The 19,914-nt window shown below is 37.7% G+C and overlaps 1 protein-coding gene across 1 annotated transcript in view; it reads right to left on the reverse strand.

Moving 5' to 3' along the window:
* Positions 1-19,914, reverse strand: part of CACNA2D3 (calcium voltage-gated channel auxiliary subunit alpha2delta 3) — a 734,667-nt gene that overhangs the window by 184,186 nt on the left and 530,567 nt on the right. The window contains exon 14 of the mRNA XM_024221093.3: positions 9,584-9,601. Within this exon, the coding sequence (XP_024076861.2) occupies positions 9,584-9,601 (18 nt within the window). The remainder of the gene's footprint in view (positions 1-9,583; positions 9,602-19,914) is intronic.

Here is a 19,914-nt window from a genome sequence, read left to right on the forward strand (position 1 = left end):
CTAGGCAGGGTAAAAAGCACATACCCTATCAGAGTTGGCCTGGCTGCTCCCTTACATGAAGACATGAGTCAAGGGATATGTCTGAGTGCCCATAGACAAACTGACCTGAATGGGTTTGGCCCTCAGTAGCTGCGGTTTGGTTCTGACTAAGCTCTCCCATATTAATATGCAGCAATCCACTAGGCTGGATACCATCCTCCCTTCTAGCAGCACATCCACAGTACAGCTGCTGGGTGTTTGGGAGCTCCTAACCTCTGGCACACTACATCTCTCTCAAGAGTTGGAATGTACGCAGGAACAAGTTTTTTTTCCCTGCATTCCAGTTTTCTATGTGAACAGAACAATAAGAGGACTTGCCCTATATTTGTGAGTGAGCATCTTTTTTGACCCATGTGGTAGGACTGGAGTCTGAGTTTGCTGCTGCTGCAGCTGCTGTTCTGCCAGCTATTCCGGGACTTCTTCAGTTTTCCTGTTTTGGTATTACATGTGAATGGGCTGAGTTCCTACTTCAACCTCAACAGAGCACACAGGCCCAGGGTTAGTAACAAAATTCTTCCTGGGGTTTGGCTTTATTAGTAACTCAAAAGCAACAACAAATCTCAGTTTCTTCCTCAAGCCTGGTTTCCATCCAGGATCTCCCTTTACTCCATTATTTCTCTCCTCCCAGCAGGCCATTCCCATCTCACTTAAATCACAGGGAAAATGAACAAGTCACACCTGCCACAATGAGTCAGCCAAATTTCTGCAACTTTAAGGAGTGTTCTAACATTTGCTAAAAGAGCAGGTCAAGAGAAGAATCCCACCACTCTGTTACACTGGCCAATTAGCTTAGAAATTGTGAGGCATTCTGGTGTGTGTTCATTTGATAATACTTGAGAAGATAGAAGGATCACCCTTCATTTAAATCCTGTGTAGGAAGAATTGGTTGGGATTTTGATTCAGTAAGAATTAAATAAAGGGGAAATGTGCATATATCTACACAAAGATGGTCCACATATAATGGAAATAGTTGATTGGGAGAACAGATCTAGATTCTGCTTTAAGTAGTGATGGGCAAACCGCAAAGACTGGGAGGACCTCTTCTGTCCACACATTCAGATGCTTATCTTAAACTCTCTCATGTCTGGCACTGGAAATTTCACAAGACATCCAATATTTCTTGGTTTTGGCCGGGTCAGGTATATTGTACCATACTCCTAGCTTAACTCATGGTGTTTCAGTTTCTGACTGAAACTAAGAATTACTGGGGTATAGTAAGAAAATATACACTTCAGGGCCTGCGTTCAGTTCGTTTAAAGTTCTGGGTGAAGTTTAGCATTGGTTGTTATTTATTTTACACTGGTTTGCTATACCTAATCCTAAAGCACATAAACAAAGATGTGGTGGTTTTACAATAGACCAACTATCTCAGGCATATTTTGGTCCCATAATAGCTAGGCTAGTTTGGATGATTGTTAGAAAGCAGAATAATTTAAAAAGGTCACTGCAGAAAAATGTATCTTTGTTTTTTATGTGGATCCTGGGGTTTTTTTAAGTTATTTTATCACTTCTACATAAAAATAATCTCCTTGAAGGTTATGGGTGAAGCAGAACTAGTAATAGTTGGCTTCTTCTAGAAGGCTATTCTAATCTAGATATTTATGGTGGCATTTTGGGGGGAAAGCTATACAAGGGCCTTGAAGCTGTGGCCCTAATTAAGTAGTGTATCATAATATACTTAGGAAATAATAATACAAGCCCCAAAAATTAAAAAGGGGAAGGATGAAAAATGCATTCCTTGGCTTAGAAGTCATTGAATGCTTAGAACCAAGACACACAGTTTAGAGAGGAGAATTTCCCTGGCTTATTCTCTCAGATAAATCGCTAAACCTGTTCTACCTAACTATAGCAAAAGTATTATGACTGCGAAATAATACACTTAGATATACTGGATTTACAGTTTTAAGTGCCACATTCTTTTTCTCCTTTGCCTCTGTGATGTTTTGAGGTCCACCCAGACCAGGAAAAAGTTCCGTCACTGCCTGCCCTGTAACTTCAGAGGGCCTTTATGCTGTGCAGCTATGGTTCAATTCCCTGATAGCAATAGCCTGCCCACAAGCATAAGGTCTCACCAGCCTAGTTACACTTTGTAGGGTGAAACCAACAGTATGGCTACACTTGCAAATGTAGAGTGCTTTGAGTTAAACCAGCCTTCCTACAGCGCAGTAGGGAAAGCGCTGCAGTCTGTCCACACTGACAGCTGCAAGCGCACTGGTGTGGCCACATTTGCAGCGGCCACAGAGAGCAGTGCATTGTGGTAGCTATCCCAGCATGCAAGTGTCTGCAACATGCTTTTCAAATGGGGGTGGAGTGGGGTGGAGTGTGACAGGGAGTGTGTTGTGTGTATGTGGGGGGAGAGAGAGTGGGTTTTGGGGGGGCTGAGAGCATGTCAGCATGCTGTCTTGTAAGTTCAGACAGCAGCAAACCTCCCACCCCCCGCCTCTCTCTCTCACACACAGCATTCCACAGTAATGGTTTGCTTTGATATCCGCATTCCTGCAGCGATTCCAAAACAATGACAAAAATGGCCACTTGACTTAAGGGGATTATGGGACATTTCCGGAGGCCAATCAGAGCAACACCTCGTTCACAGTGATGCCCGGGCATTTCACCCGAGGCGCACCAAGCATTATGCTTCTCACTGAGATGGAGTACCAGGAGCGCTCTAGCCACGGAGTCAGAGCGCTCTAAGTGCCTTGCCAGTGTGGACGGATCATGAGTTACAGCGCTTTAATGCACTCTAACTCGCAAGTGTAGCCAAGCCCCAAGTTAGCTGATAACTGGAGGGCTGGTTTCACACCTTTGGGGGTGACAAACCAGAAAGGTTTGAGTGTCTGGTAATTAAGAACTTGGAAGGGCTATTGGCGTCACCCTGAGAAGTGTAAATAGGCTGGTGAGAAACAAGGTGAGGCCTTATGCTTGTGGGGAGGCTAATGTCAGAATTGAACCATAGCTATGCAGCACAAAGGCCCCCTGAAGTTATAGAGCAGTTGATGATGGAACCCTTTACTGGTCTGGATGGAGTCCAAAATGTCACAGCTTCCCTAGCCCCATTTCCATCAGCAGTCTCCAATACAGTAGTAGGAGTTCAGGAATGATCCCTGCACCTGAAGCAGAGCACTTTCCTTGTGCATGTATAGCCAAGGAGGGATGCCCTGTCTTGCCCCAAATTCTGACCTAAAACTGCCACTGTTTGTAGTTGTTGCTGATAACACATTAATGAGAATAATATGGTATGTATAACAGTTATAATAAATCTGCCCATTAGAAATGGAGGGGGAGGGTGTGTGCCTGTCTTTTGGGATGTGAGAACAATTAAGTTAAGGACAATAACAAAGTCCAGATTTTTTTCACATGTTCCTTTGATTTTCAAAAGGAAGACACAGTACTGTTTCATTTTAACTGCTATTCTGAAGGGGTATTTTTCTATTTCACAAGACATGTACATTTCCTAATTATTATTAATGATTAAAAGAATATGAAGTAAACAATATACAAATAATTTAAATGAAAAGGAACTTTGAAGGGGTAATCCTGTTTTTTTTTTTTAAATAAAGTATAATTAGACCTCAGAAGGGGGCGGACGGAAATCAGATCTTAAAGATGTATTGCTCGTTGTTTAGTATTTTTCAGAATTTATAACTTGTTTTTGAGGAAACCATAAGCTACATCAGTATTTTCAGAATATTTTCCACCCACTTTTCTCAAAAGTTTTAATTTTTGAGGGACTTTTTACTTGCACTCATGTATATGAGTTATTAGACTTGTAATAACAAAATATCTGTTCTCTGTTCAAATGACTTACAGAATACATCCATAAAGCCCAAAGCAAAAGATAATATAGTTCAGACCCTAACTGATACTATGCTGCTCCTATCCAGCTTTCATTTTCCATGTTATAGAGCTTTTTATAACAGGGCAAAAATAACTATTTCTTGCAACAATTACTATCATTAAAGAGATGCTTAAGATCATTATCAGGTAACTTGCCTCCTGTTATTATAAAAGACCACTTCTAGGAGCACAGGATTTAATGGGTTTGAGAAGAATACCTGCTTACAATTGAAGTGCACTCTTATTGTGCAAGAAGTCTATTGTAGTATTTTTGTACCAGTTGGCATAGCCTTCTAATGGAGAGCCTTACATTGAAGATGAACAATATGCATGCATTGATATGTATCCCATACAAGGAAAAACTTGGTTAAATTAAAAGTTGTGCAAATGGCTGCTCAAGTGTATTCCTTTTCCACACAACAACTAAAAATTCAGGAAATCAAGATTCATCTTCACACCAACGTGGACCCACATGGATTACCACCAAAACACACTCTTAAACTCATGTACTCTACAATAACATTCTTTTCAATCCCAACATATAAGAAACCACGTCTCAATTCAATTCCTCACAATCACAATGAAACACACAACTTGAACTCTGACTTCAACAAGGTTAAATGACATTATCTACAAACACGCGTATACCAAAAGTCTATAGTATCTTACTTCTAGAGGGGAAAGTATGAAGTTGGAGTTAAGGCTGTGAAACTGGGTATGAATGCAATACATATCAAAAGTAAAACAGGAATGGAAGGCTGGGGATAGTATAGTGGGAAAGGGACTATGGGGGAAGCAGGCTTCTGCAGGGGACATGGGCTATATGGGCATGGGAGGGAGTGGGGAAGTGTGGGGAGCAGCATATGGGAATTTGACCTGTATATGTGGGAAGATGGGGAGCTTGAGTTAGGGGATCCTAGAGAGAAAGAAAGGGAAGCTCTGCTCTGATGTACCCCCTATGGCTGAGCAGCCATGTGAGGGAAGCATGGGAACATGACTAGGGGTATCATGGAGGTGTGCTGGAGGGCCTTGAGTGAGGTGGAACTGGGGTGTCATAGGAGCTCAGTAAACTCTCTCACCACTATCCATGCTAGAAGGGCTCCCCAAAGTGTTATTGCCTCAGCAGTACCTGGCAGCAACCCCATAGGAGACATTTAAAGGTTGATGCCTTGGTGTAGAAGCACTCAGCTTCCCTCCACCTCTAGCCCCGGAACTGCCCTACTTTCACCTAACCCTTTCCCAAATCTGCAGCCCCCTATCTCCTCCACTTCCCTATCCTCTTATGGCTCAGCCTGCCTCCTTGATTATCTTGCTTGTACATGCTGCGCAGAGATTCCGATACAAGCTGGGAGCATCAGAGAACAGAGGTAGCTAGTGAAACGTGACAGTGCCACTGGCTTTTTTGTTGTATTATATAGACTATTATGGAAAAGGGTAATAGCTCTTTTGTGTTTACATTTAAATTGTGACCTGGGATGTTAGGGAAATCTGTGTGTGTGAAGTCTGGAGAGATCGTAGTTCTTTAGTGACAGGAGCTATGGAGAGAATGTCAAAAATGGCTAATTTTTAAATCTTTACTCAGTCAAAGTTACTAAATCACTGACCACAAAAATATGATTGAAAATTAATCAACCCCTGAAGAATGTGTGGTAAAGTTGAAGACTAAATTCAACAATTTATTCTTGTTTTAAGTACAAATCTAAATGTAGACTTACTACAGAGCCACTATGGTGCCTCCTATATATATCTGAGATTATAAAGGTGAAACCAATTAGCCCCCATGCAGAATAAGAAAAAGGGAAAATCAAATTAACAATAAACCAGGGTCAAATGTAAATATTTACTGAATGATTCTTTTGTATTTAATTTGATTCAATTTCACTTTTATAATTTTAATAAAAATGCTAAAATTGCTAGTCATTCATTTCAGTGAAAATAGCATCGTTGCAAATTTTCAATTTTCTATTCCCAGTGACAGCTTCAACACTTCAAAGTATAAAAAGGTAAATGAGGCGAGGAATGATAAATGATGTTCCAAAATTGCTGAAACATGATAGCACCAAGATAAAAGAGGGCAAAACTCTACTTACACAAGTTAAAGGATAACACAAAAAGAAAAAAGAAAGCTGTCAGGAACTTTGGGAAACAAACATCACCAGACATTTAAAAAAAAAAACATTTGAAGGAGACACAATTCCTTTTATGTGAAAATAGATTAAAAAACCCTAGATGATTTTTAAAAAACCTTTATGTGTTCTTATAAGTAGCTACCTCCATTTTTGTGTCTAATTCATACACTTCTGCCTCTTCATATAAGTTAAGTAGAACAAAATATCACAGCAAGAGTAGGACAACAGATCTTGAACCCCGCTGTTTCTGTTCAAGAAAGCAAGTAAAGCTATTTCTAACAGGAAACAAAACACCCTGTTGGGCTATTAAAGAGGAATAGCTTTTTGCTATTCTATGAAGCCCAAGTGAATCAATTGCTGTTCAAAACTAGTTGAAAGCTGCAGTTCCCTTTAACTGGATTTGAGAAAAATGCCATTTCCCCTCCATACAAACATTTGGCCCAAGAATTTTTTGAAATCCATAACTGAAAACATTTGAAATTTGGCAAAATGATTACATTATAGATTTATTTTAAATTATTGTTATTTGCATTCTTTGGAGTGTTCTCTGATGGATCACTCTAGCCACACCTCTTTCTCCTTTTTTGTTGGCCAATATTAAAAAGAGAACCTTTACTACCTACAACAGTTAAGTTTATTACTGTATTTGTGGTATTTTCCATTCCCATTTTAGGGAAAACCACAAAAATCTTGGTAAAGACAAATATCACGGTACAGTAAATAGATGATTTAAACTGCAACCACTTCATGTCACCTCCAGTCCAGTTTTGAATTCACAATAATTAGTTTCACAGTGCATAGCACAGTAATTTACACACTAGGTTTTGATTTGTATTTCATTCCCACAGACAAACTAAAATATATCAAGCTTCAAAGGGGGTAGTTAATGGCTATAGAACAATGACTAAACACTTACTGTCTCCAAAAGTTGTTACACACAAAAAGACCCAAAAGATTTTATAAAGTTGACAAGAGACTTACAATGAGTGTAAAATGCTAAAGGTAAACTTGGGTGGTACATTTTTATTTTAGATCATCAAAAGATTAAAGTGAGCATGTTTAGAGAGAGGTGACTGTTTGAAATGTTTATAGAGAAAACATTCACAGAGTATACACAGATTCCAACAAAAACCATGTACAAGTTCAGTCATCATATGGGAGAACATGTGCACTAGGGACTAAGTCATTCATAAAGATGTGCATCAGTCCTGTACTTCTCCCCTTCACCCTGCAAACAGCAAGGGCTTCCCTGATATGGAACGTGCTCACCATGACTTGATTTGCTAAAAAGAATTCTGGATATTAAACATTTTCTTGTCTTGCATGTAATGGGAAAAAAGCACCCGAATTAGTTACCCACAAAGCCTTATTTACATCTGAAATTTCACATCATGACTTACTTTAGCCAACAAGCAACTTTGCATTGCTTGATACAGAGCTGCAGCAAGCTGCTGGTCAGAGTCATAAAAACTAAGCTTGCAGATGCACCCCTCAACTGACCCATTAGGCTTCCATTTGCAGCATGGTAAATTAGAATGAGGGTACCAGAGGAATTCTGATATGATACCAGACATCTGCTGAGGTTCAGCCAGTGGAAGAACCGGCAGGTGATAGGCTTGGGAGGAGCAGCATGAAAGATACATTTTGAGTCAAAAAAGTAACCTTTATGTACAGAGTGCTGCAAAGTGCAAGAGAGCAGCAAAAGGTCCAAGAGAGTAGCTGAGAGATTGGACTCAGGTGAATTTGGGAACTGGGGAAAGAACCATGATAGTGGGGGCAAGACTGGTATGATATTACTACACAAATCAGAAATATAAAGCCTCATTGTGAGCTTATTAGGGAACTGGCAAGGACTGCCACAAGTTATACAGCCAGTACAGAATGAGGAACAAGTATATCTCGCAGTAAAGCCTATAATCTTTCTAAAGTTAACCAAGCTATATTTTAAAAATACCATATTCTTACCTGGTAGGTGACATATCAAAAGCCCTCATGGATTATTTGTAACTGTCCTCTTCCCCCTCCCCCTTTCCCTGAAAGTAGGGCACAGTCTAGCAAAAAATGCATATGGCTTTAATTCTGCAATAATCTGTTTTACGGGTAACACACTGAAAAATGGCTTTTGAGGTCTTGTATGTAAGCTGGTTGTAGTTTTTACTGACCTGGAACAATAGTAATTTCTGGTGGAACATTATTTGATTCTTCAACATTGTAGCACATCAGGACACATGACCCAAAATCACATGACACAATCTGCCAAACATTTTTAATAGCTCGAAGGGGATATGTATTTATGAACCAGCTTCTTGTAACCCCTCTTTCTTCTGTGTTCAGATTGTTAGAGAAACATTTCACAGACACTCTTAGACAAAAGGGTGAAAACAAAAAGCCTGTACTGTAGCTGAAGTTAGGCACTCTGATTCCTACCACTTATCCAGGAAGCTAAAAACAAAGTATTCTTCAAACCATCAATTTTCCAAAACGATGTATTTCCTATTTTTCACCATATGTCACACTCGGTCCCCAATGTGCATTTTGCCATCACTGTGAGAGAATAAAAACACACTGCGAATGTAACCCATTGTCACCTGACAGCATGTTATCGGGGGGGCTGGAAATGTGATTTTTTGAAATCCCTGAATAAGGATATCTCAAATTTATATGGTATCATACAGAAATAAATTCAAACACATTAAGCAATCTTTTACAGATTTGCAGGCTTCTGGATGTCCATTCGTTCTGAACAGACTTTTCATTAAAAAGAGCATTTGTTCTGTATCTCTCATTTAGAACTGAATTCACATCTTCACCCAAGATTATTAGTTATAATAACTTTTCATACTGAAAGTGCGTTATGAACTTCAATTCAAGGTAAGTCTGTTAAACTCTTTGATCTTATAATATTGCACCTAAACCACAAAATAATATCCTAAATTTGGTGATTATTGTATTTTCTTGAAGTTTTGATTATATTTGTGAACTATACAAGAATGATGCAACAGGCATCAAGCGATATGTTTTTGTCACAATCATCGTGATATCTTGACATGCAATGGTGACTCTGGTATCATACCATATCAGTGCGGAAGCTGTACAAGAACAAGAGCACACTGTATGAAATTTACTTGGACAAATTATGTTAGATGTATCAAGAGGCTTTTTGATAGACAATACAATGGGGACCAGTGAAAGGCCATGGGTTTCATTGCCCTTCCAGCAGAGAACGCAAGGGCCCATGGATGGTTCACTTGGGCTAATCATGTCAATTTGATGTTTGCCTATTATTTTCCAATCGCTGACAAAATGGCTCCCCTGTTGTGCTCAAGTAGCAGGTCACTGCTTGTCCATTTTGTTCAATTAGCTGTTACATTGTGTTTGAATTGCAGCTCTCAGCAGGTGGTTCAGCTGCTCACAATGCACGGCTTTGATGTCAGCTGTGTTACTTGCTGCTCCATTTCAGTGGAGCATTGACATGGTGAACCATTTCACTGATTGCCACTGTACCATATTCACAACACTGTGGAAACATGAAGCGCTGGTGATTTCTTTGAATGATTAAGATTTGATTGAAAGTAGTTTACCTTTTGAGCCTGAGGGAGCTGGAAAACAACAAAACAGAACAAGCAATCATTATATGTTGAATTAGTTTGAAATGTGACAGCTAGTTTATTAATAAAATCAGAAAAGTAATAAAAAGAAAACAAAGAACAACGGGAAGCAACTATAGAAATTAAATTTACAATGCCAATTAATTCCACTTTCTGTATAAACATGGGGCTACATTAACAGAAGGTTTATTATGATTTGACAGCTTCTCTGTTAGGTATCACAAGCACCATGCAACTTGTTAAAATACCACAGTGCTAGGACAAGGACCATTTTCCCAATAGATATGGTATCACACTTGAATTGTGAAGTTCCATCTTCCTGTACACAAATATAATTCATCATGAGGAAAGTTGAAGTTTTAAATTCAATCTTTCTGGTTTTATAAAGGACTGAACCTGCTCTTTATTGTTCACTTAGTATGATGAATACAAAGTAAGATGGGCTCATCGCACTTAAACTGAGAATTTCAATATCCATGATATATGTAATGAGAAAAAACAGATAAGTAATACAAAATTACTGTAAAATGATAAACATACCGTGTGCTTATAAAAATGTGTGTGTGTATGGATCTATACATGATTATATAGTATGTCTATATATGTATGCATGTATAGAGACACAAATATACTGTGTGCATTTGTGTGTGTGTGTATCTATATCACAAAGCTGTTTCCTTGTAAATTGAGGCCATGTTTAAAATGAAACATAAAGGGTTCTAGTTAAGGTAGAAATTCTCTTTGTGGACATTTAATGATTTCATTGTGGAAGTTGTGTATAAACTGAGTACCATTAGTAATACCCTCATCCCAACAGAAAAAAATATCGCCATATTACCTGAAGACAATGTGTGTGCGTTGATTATCATTTATCCCTAAATATGTCCATCGTATATGCAGTGAGCAATAATTCATGTATACGGTATGAGGAGCAGTCTGTAAACTCCATTACATATCATGTACCTTGTTCATTAAAGATCAGCCACTGGGTTTTGTTGTAGCTCCAGAAAATAAACCACCCTGCTGGTGGTACACAGGAGTCAGGAATGTAGACCATAAAGAGGTACAAAACACTACACTAACTTCCTTTTCAATCCTTTCCTTTTATCTTTTTCAAACTCTAAACAGAAATTCTCATCACTGATAGTAAATCCAACCCTGTGCTGAATCCACCTTCTTAGAAACATTTCTACTTCCAGTAGGAATTGCTGCTTTTATAGATATCAGGTGAGCACAGAAACATGTAGGTGAACAAAGACCAAAGCACAAAAGGACTTCAGAATCTATACTGAGTTAATAGACCCCTACCAGTGCTCCAGAATTATAACAGATGACAAAAGAGTTCCCATCCAGAATTTTGCCTGGTGCTCATTTCTCACCTGTATCCTCTGCCTCCAGTGCACATGCTGGCACTAAAGAGAACTGTCACGTGACTCCTACTCCACACCTTGAATTATAAAGGCAACCACCAGATCTCTATTTTTATAAATTAATTCAAAACACAAAACACCACCAACCTAAGAAAAGAGTAATAGATACAGGTATGAAATCTTTAACACAATGCAAAAGATGATCAAATTAGAGGATATATGTGTACTTCTTTAAGAAAGTGTTTGTATTTGAGTAACAGCTTATATAGTATGCTATGCACAACTTGCTATAGGTATTACAGATGTTTGATTAATTGTAAAATAAATTCCCATAATTAAGTCCTGCTTAAACAGCCAGAATGCAAGTTAGAACTGCCTTGGGCCTTTCTGAACAGATATCTACTTATTATTCTCTCATTTGATTAACCATTTGACTCATGGGTGGAAATGCTTCTTTTTTCATGAAGTGTCTCTTTTTACAGACAAAAGGAGGATGTTGAAACATGAACATTTAAATTTCTGTTTATGGTGCTGCTTTTGCTTTGCAACTACTCTTTCTATGCTATTCTTTCTTGGTAACTAACATACTAATAAAGAGCATCATTTCTACCAGTGGCTCAGACTAATCCAACTACAATGATAGATGCACTAAACAGAGAGTCGTACCCTAAAACAGAGACCTTCGGAGCTCTAAGGTTTGTCTGAATCATTGGACATTGCCATTTTGGATATTTTCATAATCATCTGCCTTGTACATACTTCCCTCCAAAACGGTATTTGAAGGAATGACATCATATCACTGGAGAATGTTGACTACTCACCAACAGCAACATCATTTCAGAAATCCTGACTTCTGGATCAGATGAAAACTAAATAAGAAAAATCAGCATTATGCCCACTAACTAACTAATGTTCAGCAGAAATGGGCTTTAAAAAAAAAACAAAAAAAAAAAACTTAGATCTGGATTCCAAGCACCTAGGAAGTTCAACTGTGTCAGATCCAGTTTGCTTCATTAAATGAAATAGATACAATTTAATCGTTTTCTTTACAGTATTTAAAGAGGTTTTTGATTAACTGATTTCAGAACTGGAATTAACTCTTAAATGATCCTATCCTTTCTACCATATATGGGTTTTGCCTGTTTGGTCAAGCCTTTTGCCATATGAGACATTTATTTAGAGAGTTACATTTACATAGAAAAGAGATGAGGAATTTTCTAGTAGCAATCACCATATAAAACTGTGGACTAGAGCTTGTAAACCATTACTCATACAAGCAGTCCTATTTACTTCATTGGGATTATTCTCATGAGTTAAGGTTTGCAGAGTCAGGCCCCATATATGTAATTCAGATGCTCAGGGTGATTTATCAATTCCCTGTTACAGCCTTCCTGTAAATTGAGGAATATCTGTTTGCTTTGTTTATCCTTTGAAGGATTAGAAGTCAAAATTTGGATTAAGAATATATCAGAGTCATCAAATGAGGGTTATTTTCCATTAGACTTTGCTGGGCTGGTACTTTGTTACTTTTCAGCCAGAGTCACTAAGTTCAGGACCAGGGCCTTTTCCTTGAAAAATCAGCCTTTGTGAAATCCAGATAAATCTTCATTCTGATGCTGGTTTGAAGCTTGGCTGTTACAAGATACTCTGTGTGAACAATTCACATTATTCAGTTTAATAACTGTTACAAATTCCTTTCCAATAAACTAAGTCTCTTTGCCTGACATCATTCTTTCTGGAAAGCCATAGGAAACAAATACTTTTCCTAACGGTAACAGTACTAGTCTACTGATCTGACCTATTATTGCAGACTCTAACAACTGCATGTCTCTGTGTAAAACCCATTGGGTACTTCTGATTCCTGTGGTTTGCTCACATACTGCCAAAAAAGCAGTGTTTCAATAAACTACATGATCTTTTCCTGACTCTCAAAAGCATATTGTAGCAGTTTCTATTCTACTTGCATCTACCTTAAATTGTTTTCTCCCAGACCCTATCTTAAAAGCAGCCTCTATTTCTATTTGTTTTCAGTGTCAGCATTTTTTCATACAACACTGAAGAATAATTTTCGAAGGACTTATTAATATTGTTCTCTCACTACATTCAACATATAAAAATAATCGCAATACAGCTTCAAAATTTGCCATGCCTTATACCTTTCAGGCAAATTAATACATTAACAAAAGACACCTCTTAGAAGCCCCTCTGCCCCGCCCCCCACCAACTCCATTGGGTTGGGATTCTGAAGGGCAGAAGAGGAGGAGTAGGCAGCATCTTCATTCTGCAGCATGCTTTCCTCTGGATCCTGCAGAATTTTTGTGCAAGTGTTAATGATGCTCTTTGGAGAAAGTACTTGGAGTCCAAATCTGTGGAAGCCAGGGAAGGCTGCTCCCAACACCCTGTAACTTCTGTAAGGAAGACTAGCCTCTCTGTGTATGTTTACACTGCAATTAAACACCTGCAGCTGGCCCATGTCAGCTGACTCAGGCGCACAGGGTTCGGGCTACGAGGCTTTCTAATTATGGTGCAGAGGTTCAGGCTTGGGGTGGAGGCCAGGCTCTGGGACCCTCCCTTCTTGCAGGGTCTCAAAGCCCAGGATCCAGCCCAAGCCTGAAAGTCTAGACTGCAATTAAACAGCCCCGTGAACCCGAGTCAGCTGACATGCCCCAGCTGCAGGTGTTTAATTGCAGCACAGACATACCCTCAGTGCTAAATGAAAAGCCTTCCTGTCTCTTGCTTGGCAGTGTAGCTGCCTCACAAGTCATGTTGCCATTGGCTGCCTATGAAGAAGACTCAATAGAGGTAATAGTGATTGGAACAAACTCTGAAAGGTTCACCTCATGAAGTTTCCTGGGACCCGAGTGGGTATTTCCACAGGAGAGCACAATGTGGTACTCTGTTTTTAATATTTTCTTTCAAATTCCTGAAGTATTGAATTTATAAAATAAAGTTTACAATACAGAGCAATTAATGAAATGCAGGAGAACAAAATGCCTTTGGAGCCATAACATGTTTTGTCTACTTATTCTCAAGCTTAATTTGTATTATTAGTCGTATTGAACATCTATGCTGCTTACAAATCCAACCAAAACAGAGCCCTATTGTGCTGGGTTCTGTATAAGCATATAGTAAATGAAAGTCCCTGCTTCTAGGAGCTTACAGTCTAAAATACAAGACATAACAGGTATATGAGACAAACAATAAGACTGGGTTGAGTAGTGAAGTAAAAAAAACTTCAAACATAATAGGAAGTGCAAAATGTTAGCCAATCAGGAGCAGCAATCGCAACTCATCACCTGCCTAGCCATTATCAGATGACTGCTTTCTGCTCAGTTCTCATTCTCAAAGGAAATTTGCATAACTCCTTCAAAAGACAAGGCTGGGAACTTAAATTCATAACTCTCCTGGACAATAAAAAACCCATGGATTTAACAGACACTGATTTCATGCTCATTACGACAATTTGCAATACACCCTACTGCCTGCTAACCCTTAATTGCCCACTTCATTGTAAGTGGTCTCCCACAGTATGTGTGAAACCCTTATGCCAGTGGTTCTCAAACTTTTGTACTGGTGATCCCTTTCACATAGCAAGCCTCTGAGTGCAACCCCCCCTTATAAATTAAAAACACTTTAAAATATATTTAACATCATTATAAATGCAGGAGGCAAAGCAGGGTTTGAGGTGGAGGCTGACAGCTCGCAACCCCCCATGTAATAACCTTGCGACCCCCTGAGGGGTGCCAACCCCCAGTTTGAGAACCCCTGCCTTATGTTTAACAATCTATCCCACCTTGTATTTAGTTCAGACACTCTGGTTATTTTCCCCAGACCTAAGGAAAAGCTCTGTGAAGCTCAAAACGTGTCTCCTACACCAACAAAAGTTAGTCCAATAAAAGATATTATCTCACCTACCTAGTCTTTCTGCAATACAACAGATAGTGGTGAATTTTAGTTTTACATTTCCCAGAATAATGGAAATGCTTTCACATAGACAGTTAACCACAGTAAATAGGGGAAGCCTTGAATATTTAAAAGCAATGCATGAGTTTAGGCAAAACATGTAAGTGTTACAGGTGAAAGGCATTAAAATCCCCTAATAATATTTTCATGTACTTTTTTAAAAGTTTCAAAGAGTGTTTTAAAATTTTGATTTGACTATTCCTTTACAATATTTGCAACTCAAACATTATATCATTACTGCATGAAAACTCATACATTATATTGACTGTGAAGTTGATATACTTGATTGACCAAAGACTGTAAAAAGGTGAAATTGACTAATCTATTTTCATTGTCAATGCTGAGTGAAGTGCAGAGGGAGTAGTTATGCTCCCATTGACTTTGATGATGCAAGATCAGCAGAGATTGAACTAAGAGCATGTGTGATGAAAAGATAATTAGATTTTTAAGATTCTTTTAGAGTTAATTATCTCAAGGTCCTGCCATGCAACCACATGTACAAGTAATTTTCATCACAGGAATATTTCCACTGACTACTCCTCTGGAAAAAAACTACTCTTGTGATAAAGACCTTACTAGTAATAGTTAACTTTTTAAAAAAATAAACAAAAAACTTCTTAGTTTAATCCTGACAGCAACCCTATTATTTAAAACCTTACAAAATACTTTGATGTTGGCAATGCCAGCAGACTCATTAGCTTACTATCTAACTGTGAAATAGTTTGGGAAATCATCTACTTTACTCTTGGTTTTCATATTAACAGTCTTTGTAATGCACCAATGATTGGCTTTTTTTTAATGTATTACCTTTATCTAGCTTGGGCATGAAAGATTAATATTATTATTCCTTCTCTTTGCATACATCTGTTGATGTTTAGATTACACCACTTCCTTGGCCAAGAATTTTCCACGAGAATTTGTTGCATGTTACCAGCTTAAACCATTTTTCTACATTTAATTACAGCCAACAAATTAACAGTAAAATATTGTAGGCCAAAATTTGTATTTGCTTTAAAATCATTAAGAAATGCCCTGGAGATTGTAAAATACATTTGTTTAAATGAACATTTTTCCAATACTTTGTGACAAGAGAAAAATTGTAAAAAAACCAATAGCCCCTGATTAGTTGAAAGCAATACAAAACACTGGTTTGTGTTCCCTTTGCTGGCTCTGCAGCTACAGATAACCAGTAATTAAGAATTTTCAAAGGTGCTTAACTGCTGCCCAGACTTATGGGAGTTTGCCTTCTATTTCTTATATTCAGTGAGCATCACTGATTGTGCTAGTGCACAAAACAATCACGTTAAAGCCAAAATCCATCAGAACTACATGAAAGAGAAAAAGAAAAAAAAATCAAAGTATGATAAAAAGAAAAATTCCAAAGAGAAATGGTTCATCTTCTAAATCATTTTAAAAGGTATTGAAAACACGGAGAATACAAAGAAAATAAATTGTAAAACATTTTTCAACAAGTTCCTTTTTTCTAAGAGGTTAGACTTTCAGGATCCTATTGAATAGTATATATTCATTTATATGTCCATGATGCAGTAGGACCACAGTGTCGCAGGACTGAATTTTATAAAAGATAAGATAAACAAATACCTGAGAGAAAAGAAAAAAAAGTATGGAGAAAATTTAACTGTTCTTGCTTTGTCCGAGGTTGTTGTTTAATAGGAGAGTTCAGCTGAATAGAAAAACTGTCACTTCACAACTTCCCTGGGGTACGTAAGACATAATTTTTTAACAGTAGAAATTATTTTGGGGGAAGTTCTATGGCATGTGTTTCATAGGAGATCAGACTAGATGATTACAGTGATCTCTTCTGACCTTGGAATCAATGAATAATGACTATCACAGACATGAATTCTGTGCATTAAAGAGCTCACTGGAGTTTTCCCTTCACAGAACAATATCCAAAAGGATATTCTGTATGCTTTTTCTTTGCTAGTTGCTCTCATTGCCTTTTAAATCATATTAACATTGTTTAACTTATAAACCACTAAAACAAAAAACACTCCACAAGTCTTACATTTCTTCCAATATGAAACTAGAAACACTTATTCCCATCAGTAAATAAATTAAGTATATCCTATTATAACCTATTTATGGTCCAATTTCCATAAGTGGCAAAGTTGTAAACTTACATATTAAAAGTCACAAAGGGAATACTAAATTGGCCACAACCCACAATTTTAAATCTAATAACATAAACTAGGTTTGATTTTGGTGTAAATAACTGACTTCCGCATCTTGAACAAAGAAGAGGGGTCAGGCTTCACAGTAACCAAAGATTGTGTAAGGGGAGTGTAAAACTACAGCAAATCATATACCTTCATTCACTACACCACTCTTCAAAGTGTAAATATCTTCACAAAAACCAAGGCAATGGAGAATATGGCTTAGTATCTTTAAAACAGTTCTGTACTATTTAACTGTGAAATGTTTTTCAAGCACCACCACATTTCTCAGTCATTGGACTCAATCAGAAACTGTAGGAGTTAGGTTCCCCCCACCCCACTTGTGGGCACTTTTTTCACTTATGGGCAATAGCATAATTAACACCTATAAGTAACTGGCAAGATCTAAAGGTAGGCTGAACTTTGATAATTTAAGTGTCAGATATAAATAAATAAAAATCCTCCCCCGCCAAGGAGATAATTTTAGGGTATAGCCATGAGTGACAAAGGTGACCACTCAGAAGAATAATTGCCTAACTGATATTTACTGCATTTTACCTGGAAATATATTCCAATTCGATGCTTGACCTGCATTTCTGTAAATGATTAGGCAATGTTTGTAAGTTGTCCTCAGATGATACAGGGTGCAAAAATGTATTTTTATCATGTTTTCAATAAACAGTAGTTTGAAAAACATGAAGCAACTTCCATAAGCCCAGACTGATGAGTACAATAATCAAATGGGCTTATAGTCTTTATTTCCCTGAATATATCATCTATAGGAGTTGAAAGGTGAGATGGAGTCCAAGATAGTGGCTTTTTCCCCTCTCATTCTTTTCCAGACTCTAAAGGCCAGACCTGCAAAACGATGGTCAACTAAACTGATCTGGGTTAAGGGTGATGATATTGAGTGGTTCACATTATAAATGCTGCACATTTAGAAGATTGCTCTCCATTTGGATCCAATGATCCTGGCTTGGTGGACTATGACAGTATTTTTTTTTTTTAATGTAGTAGGGAGGCCTAGTAACACACTTTAAAATTAGGGAGTGCTAATTCTTTTTATATCTTTTTTGAGGCCAACAGGATAGACCATTTTACCAGAGGGTTCCAATCTTCCCAAATAAAAGTAGGTAACAAAAAGATCAAGCTTCTCAAGAAAACTGTGAAATTGTTTGATAGGCAAATATGGAGAATAGTTGCAAGACAGATAATATTGGGAAGAATAACAATCTTGATCACATTCATTCTCTTCAGCAAGCTAATAACAAGATCTTTCTAGTGCATGAGGCAGTTGTTCTTTTTCTGAAGAAAAGGGAGATAATTTACATGAAACAGAAATACTAGTGGAAGACAGCTGAATCTCTTGGTATCTAAAGATGTCTGTAACTACAGACAAAGGGCATATGGCAATTGTTTTCTCTATTTTCTGAGGGTCTGCTCCAAAACCCGTTGTTAATTATTTTGGCATATTGATTTGTTACGTAGATATTTTTCCACATGCCATAATTACCCACAGTACATATGGAACACACTGGGCTGGTTTGGAAAAGAATAGCAGGCTATATTCTGCATATAAAGCAACTTTGTGTTCCACTTCTCCAATTTTAATGATCTCAGTAGAGAACTAACCTGATTCAACATGTCAGCAGTCCCAGAAGGAGGCTGAATGTAAAGGCATCCATGTTTAGGAGGCATCCATGTTTTGTTCCTCTTCTGAGTTGGAATGTCGAAGATATGAATCTTTACTTCCTGAAAGACCTTCTCATGACTGAGAGAGATTATTAAATGTTGTTGAGGTTTCAACCAGACAGATTGAAGTAAATTCAACAACTTTCTCATATTGTCCAAACCATGATGGCTATTCACAAATCTGGCCTGATTTCTGTGAATCAGTTCATTCATGACCATATCCAGTTAGGTTTCAATTATCTGAGCCAGGATTTTTACATCTGCATTAAAGATGGAGATTGGTCTGTAGTTTTTACAATCATCAACTGGCCTTCCCTCCTTTGGGATTACAATGATTCATCAAGTAGGGAGAGTTAGCAATCAAAATATGATTATATACCTAAGGCAACACAGGCGTCAGTTTTTCTGAAAAGTTTTCACAGGATTTGATACAGAATACATCCACACCTACCACTTTACCTAAAGTCAGTGTTTTGATTGTCAATCCTACCTCCATGTATATGATTTTTTTATTTTAAGTTTCTTGAGTGGACAAGATAGATAAAATCAAAGTAAGAGACTTTATTTGTGAGACATACTATTTTTGTTCAGACTGGTATGTTTTTGATAAAGGCTCAAAAAATTCAGACTGTGTTTCTTTGGTAGTATGGACATCGATCCCTGAAGAGGTTTCAGTTCTCAGATTTTTATTTTTTTTTAATAGCCAGGCTAATGCATTATCAGATGTGTTGACTTTCTCCTAATAAAAACTTAATGTGTTCTAATTGCATACTCTGATTTGTTCAAATTAAATTTATTTCTCAATTCTCATAAGGTTTCCCATAGTGTTATGACCCAAGACACAATTCTATATTTTTTTCCAGCTGAGCCTGAAGTTGTTGATTTGCTAATTGTTTATTCATCAGTGTTACTGAGATAGCTCTGCTCCTTATCACTGCTTTGGGAGCATCCCATGGCAAGCGAAGGAAAAATCTCAGGATGCAGTTTCTATCTAATCAGTGGCATCGTTCAGCACCTGCAGTATCTTCCTGGAGAAGTCATTTCATTAAAACTCTAGTTCGTATTTTTTTAGTTGTAGTACCAATGGGCTTGGTCTGAAATG

The sequence above is a fragment of the Terrapene carolina genome, unplaced genomic scaffold, assembly GCF_002925995.2.
Source record: "Terrapene carolina triunguis isolate 2854851 unplaced genomic scaffold, T_m_triunguis-2.0 Scaffold89, whole genome shotgun sequence".
NCBI classification, from domain to species: Eukaryota; Metazoa; Chordata; order Testudines; family Emydidae; genus Terrapene; species Terrapene triunguis.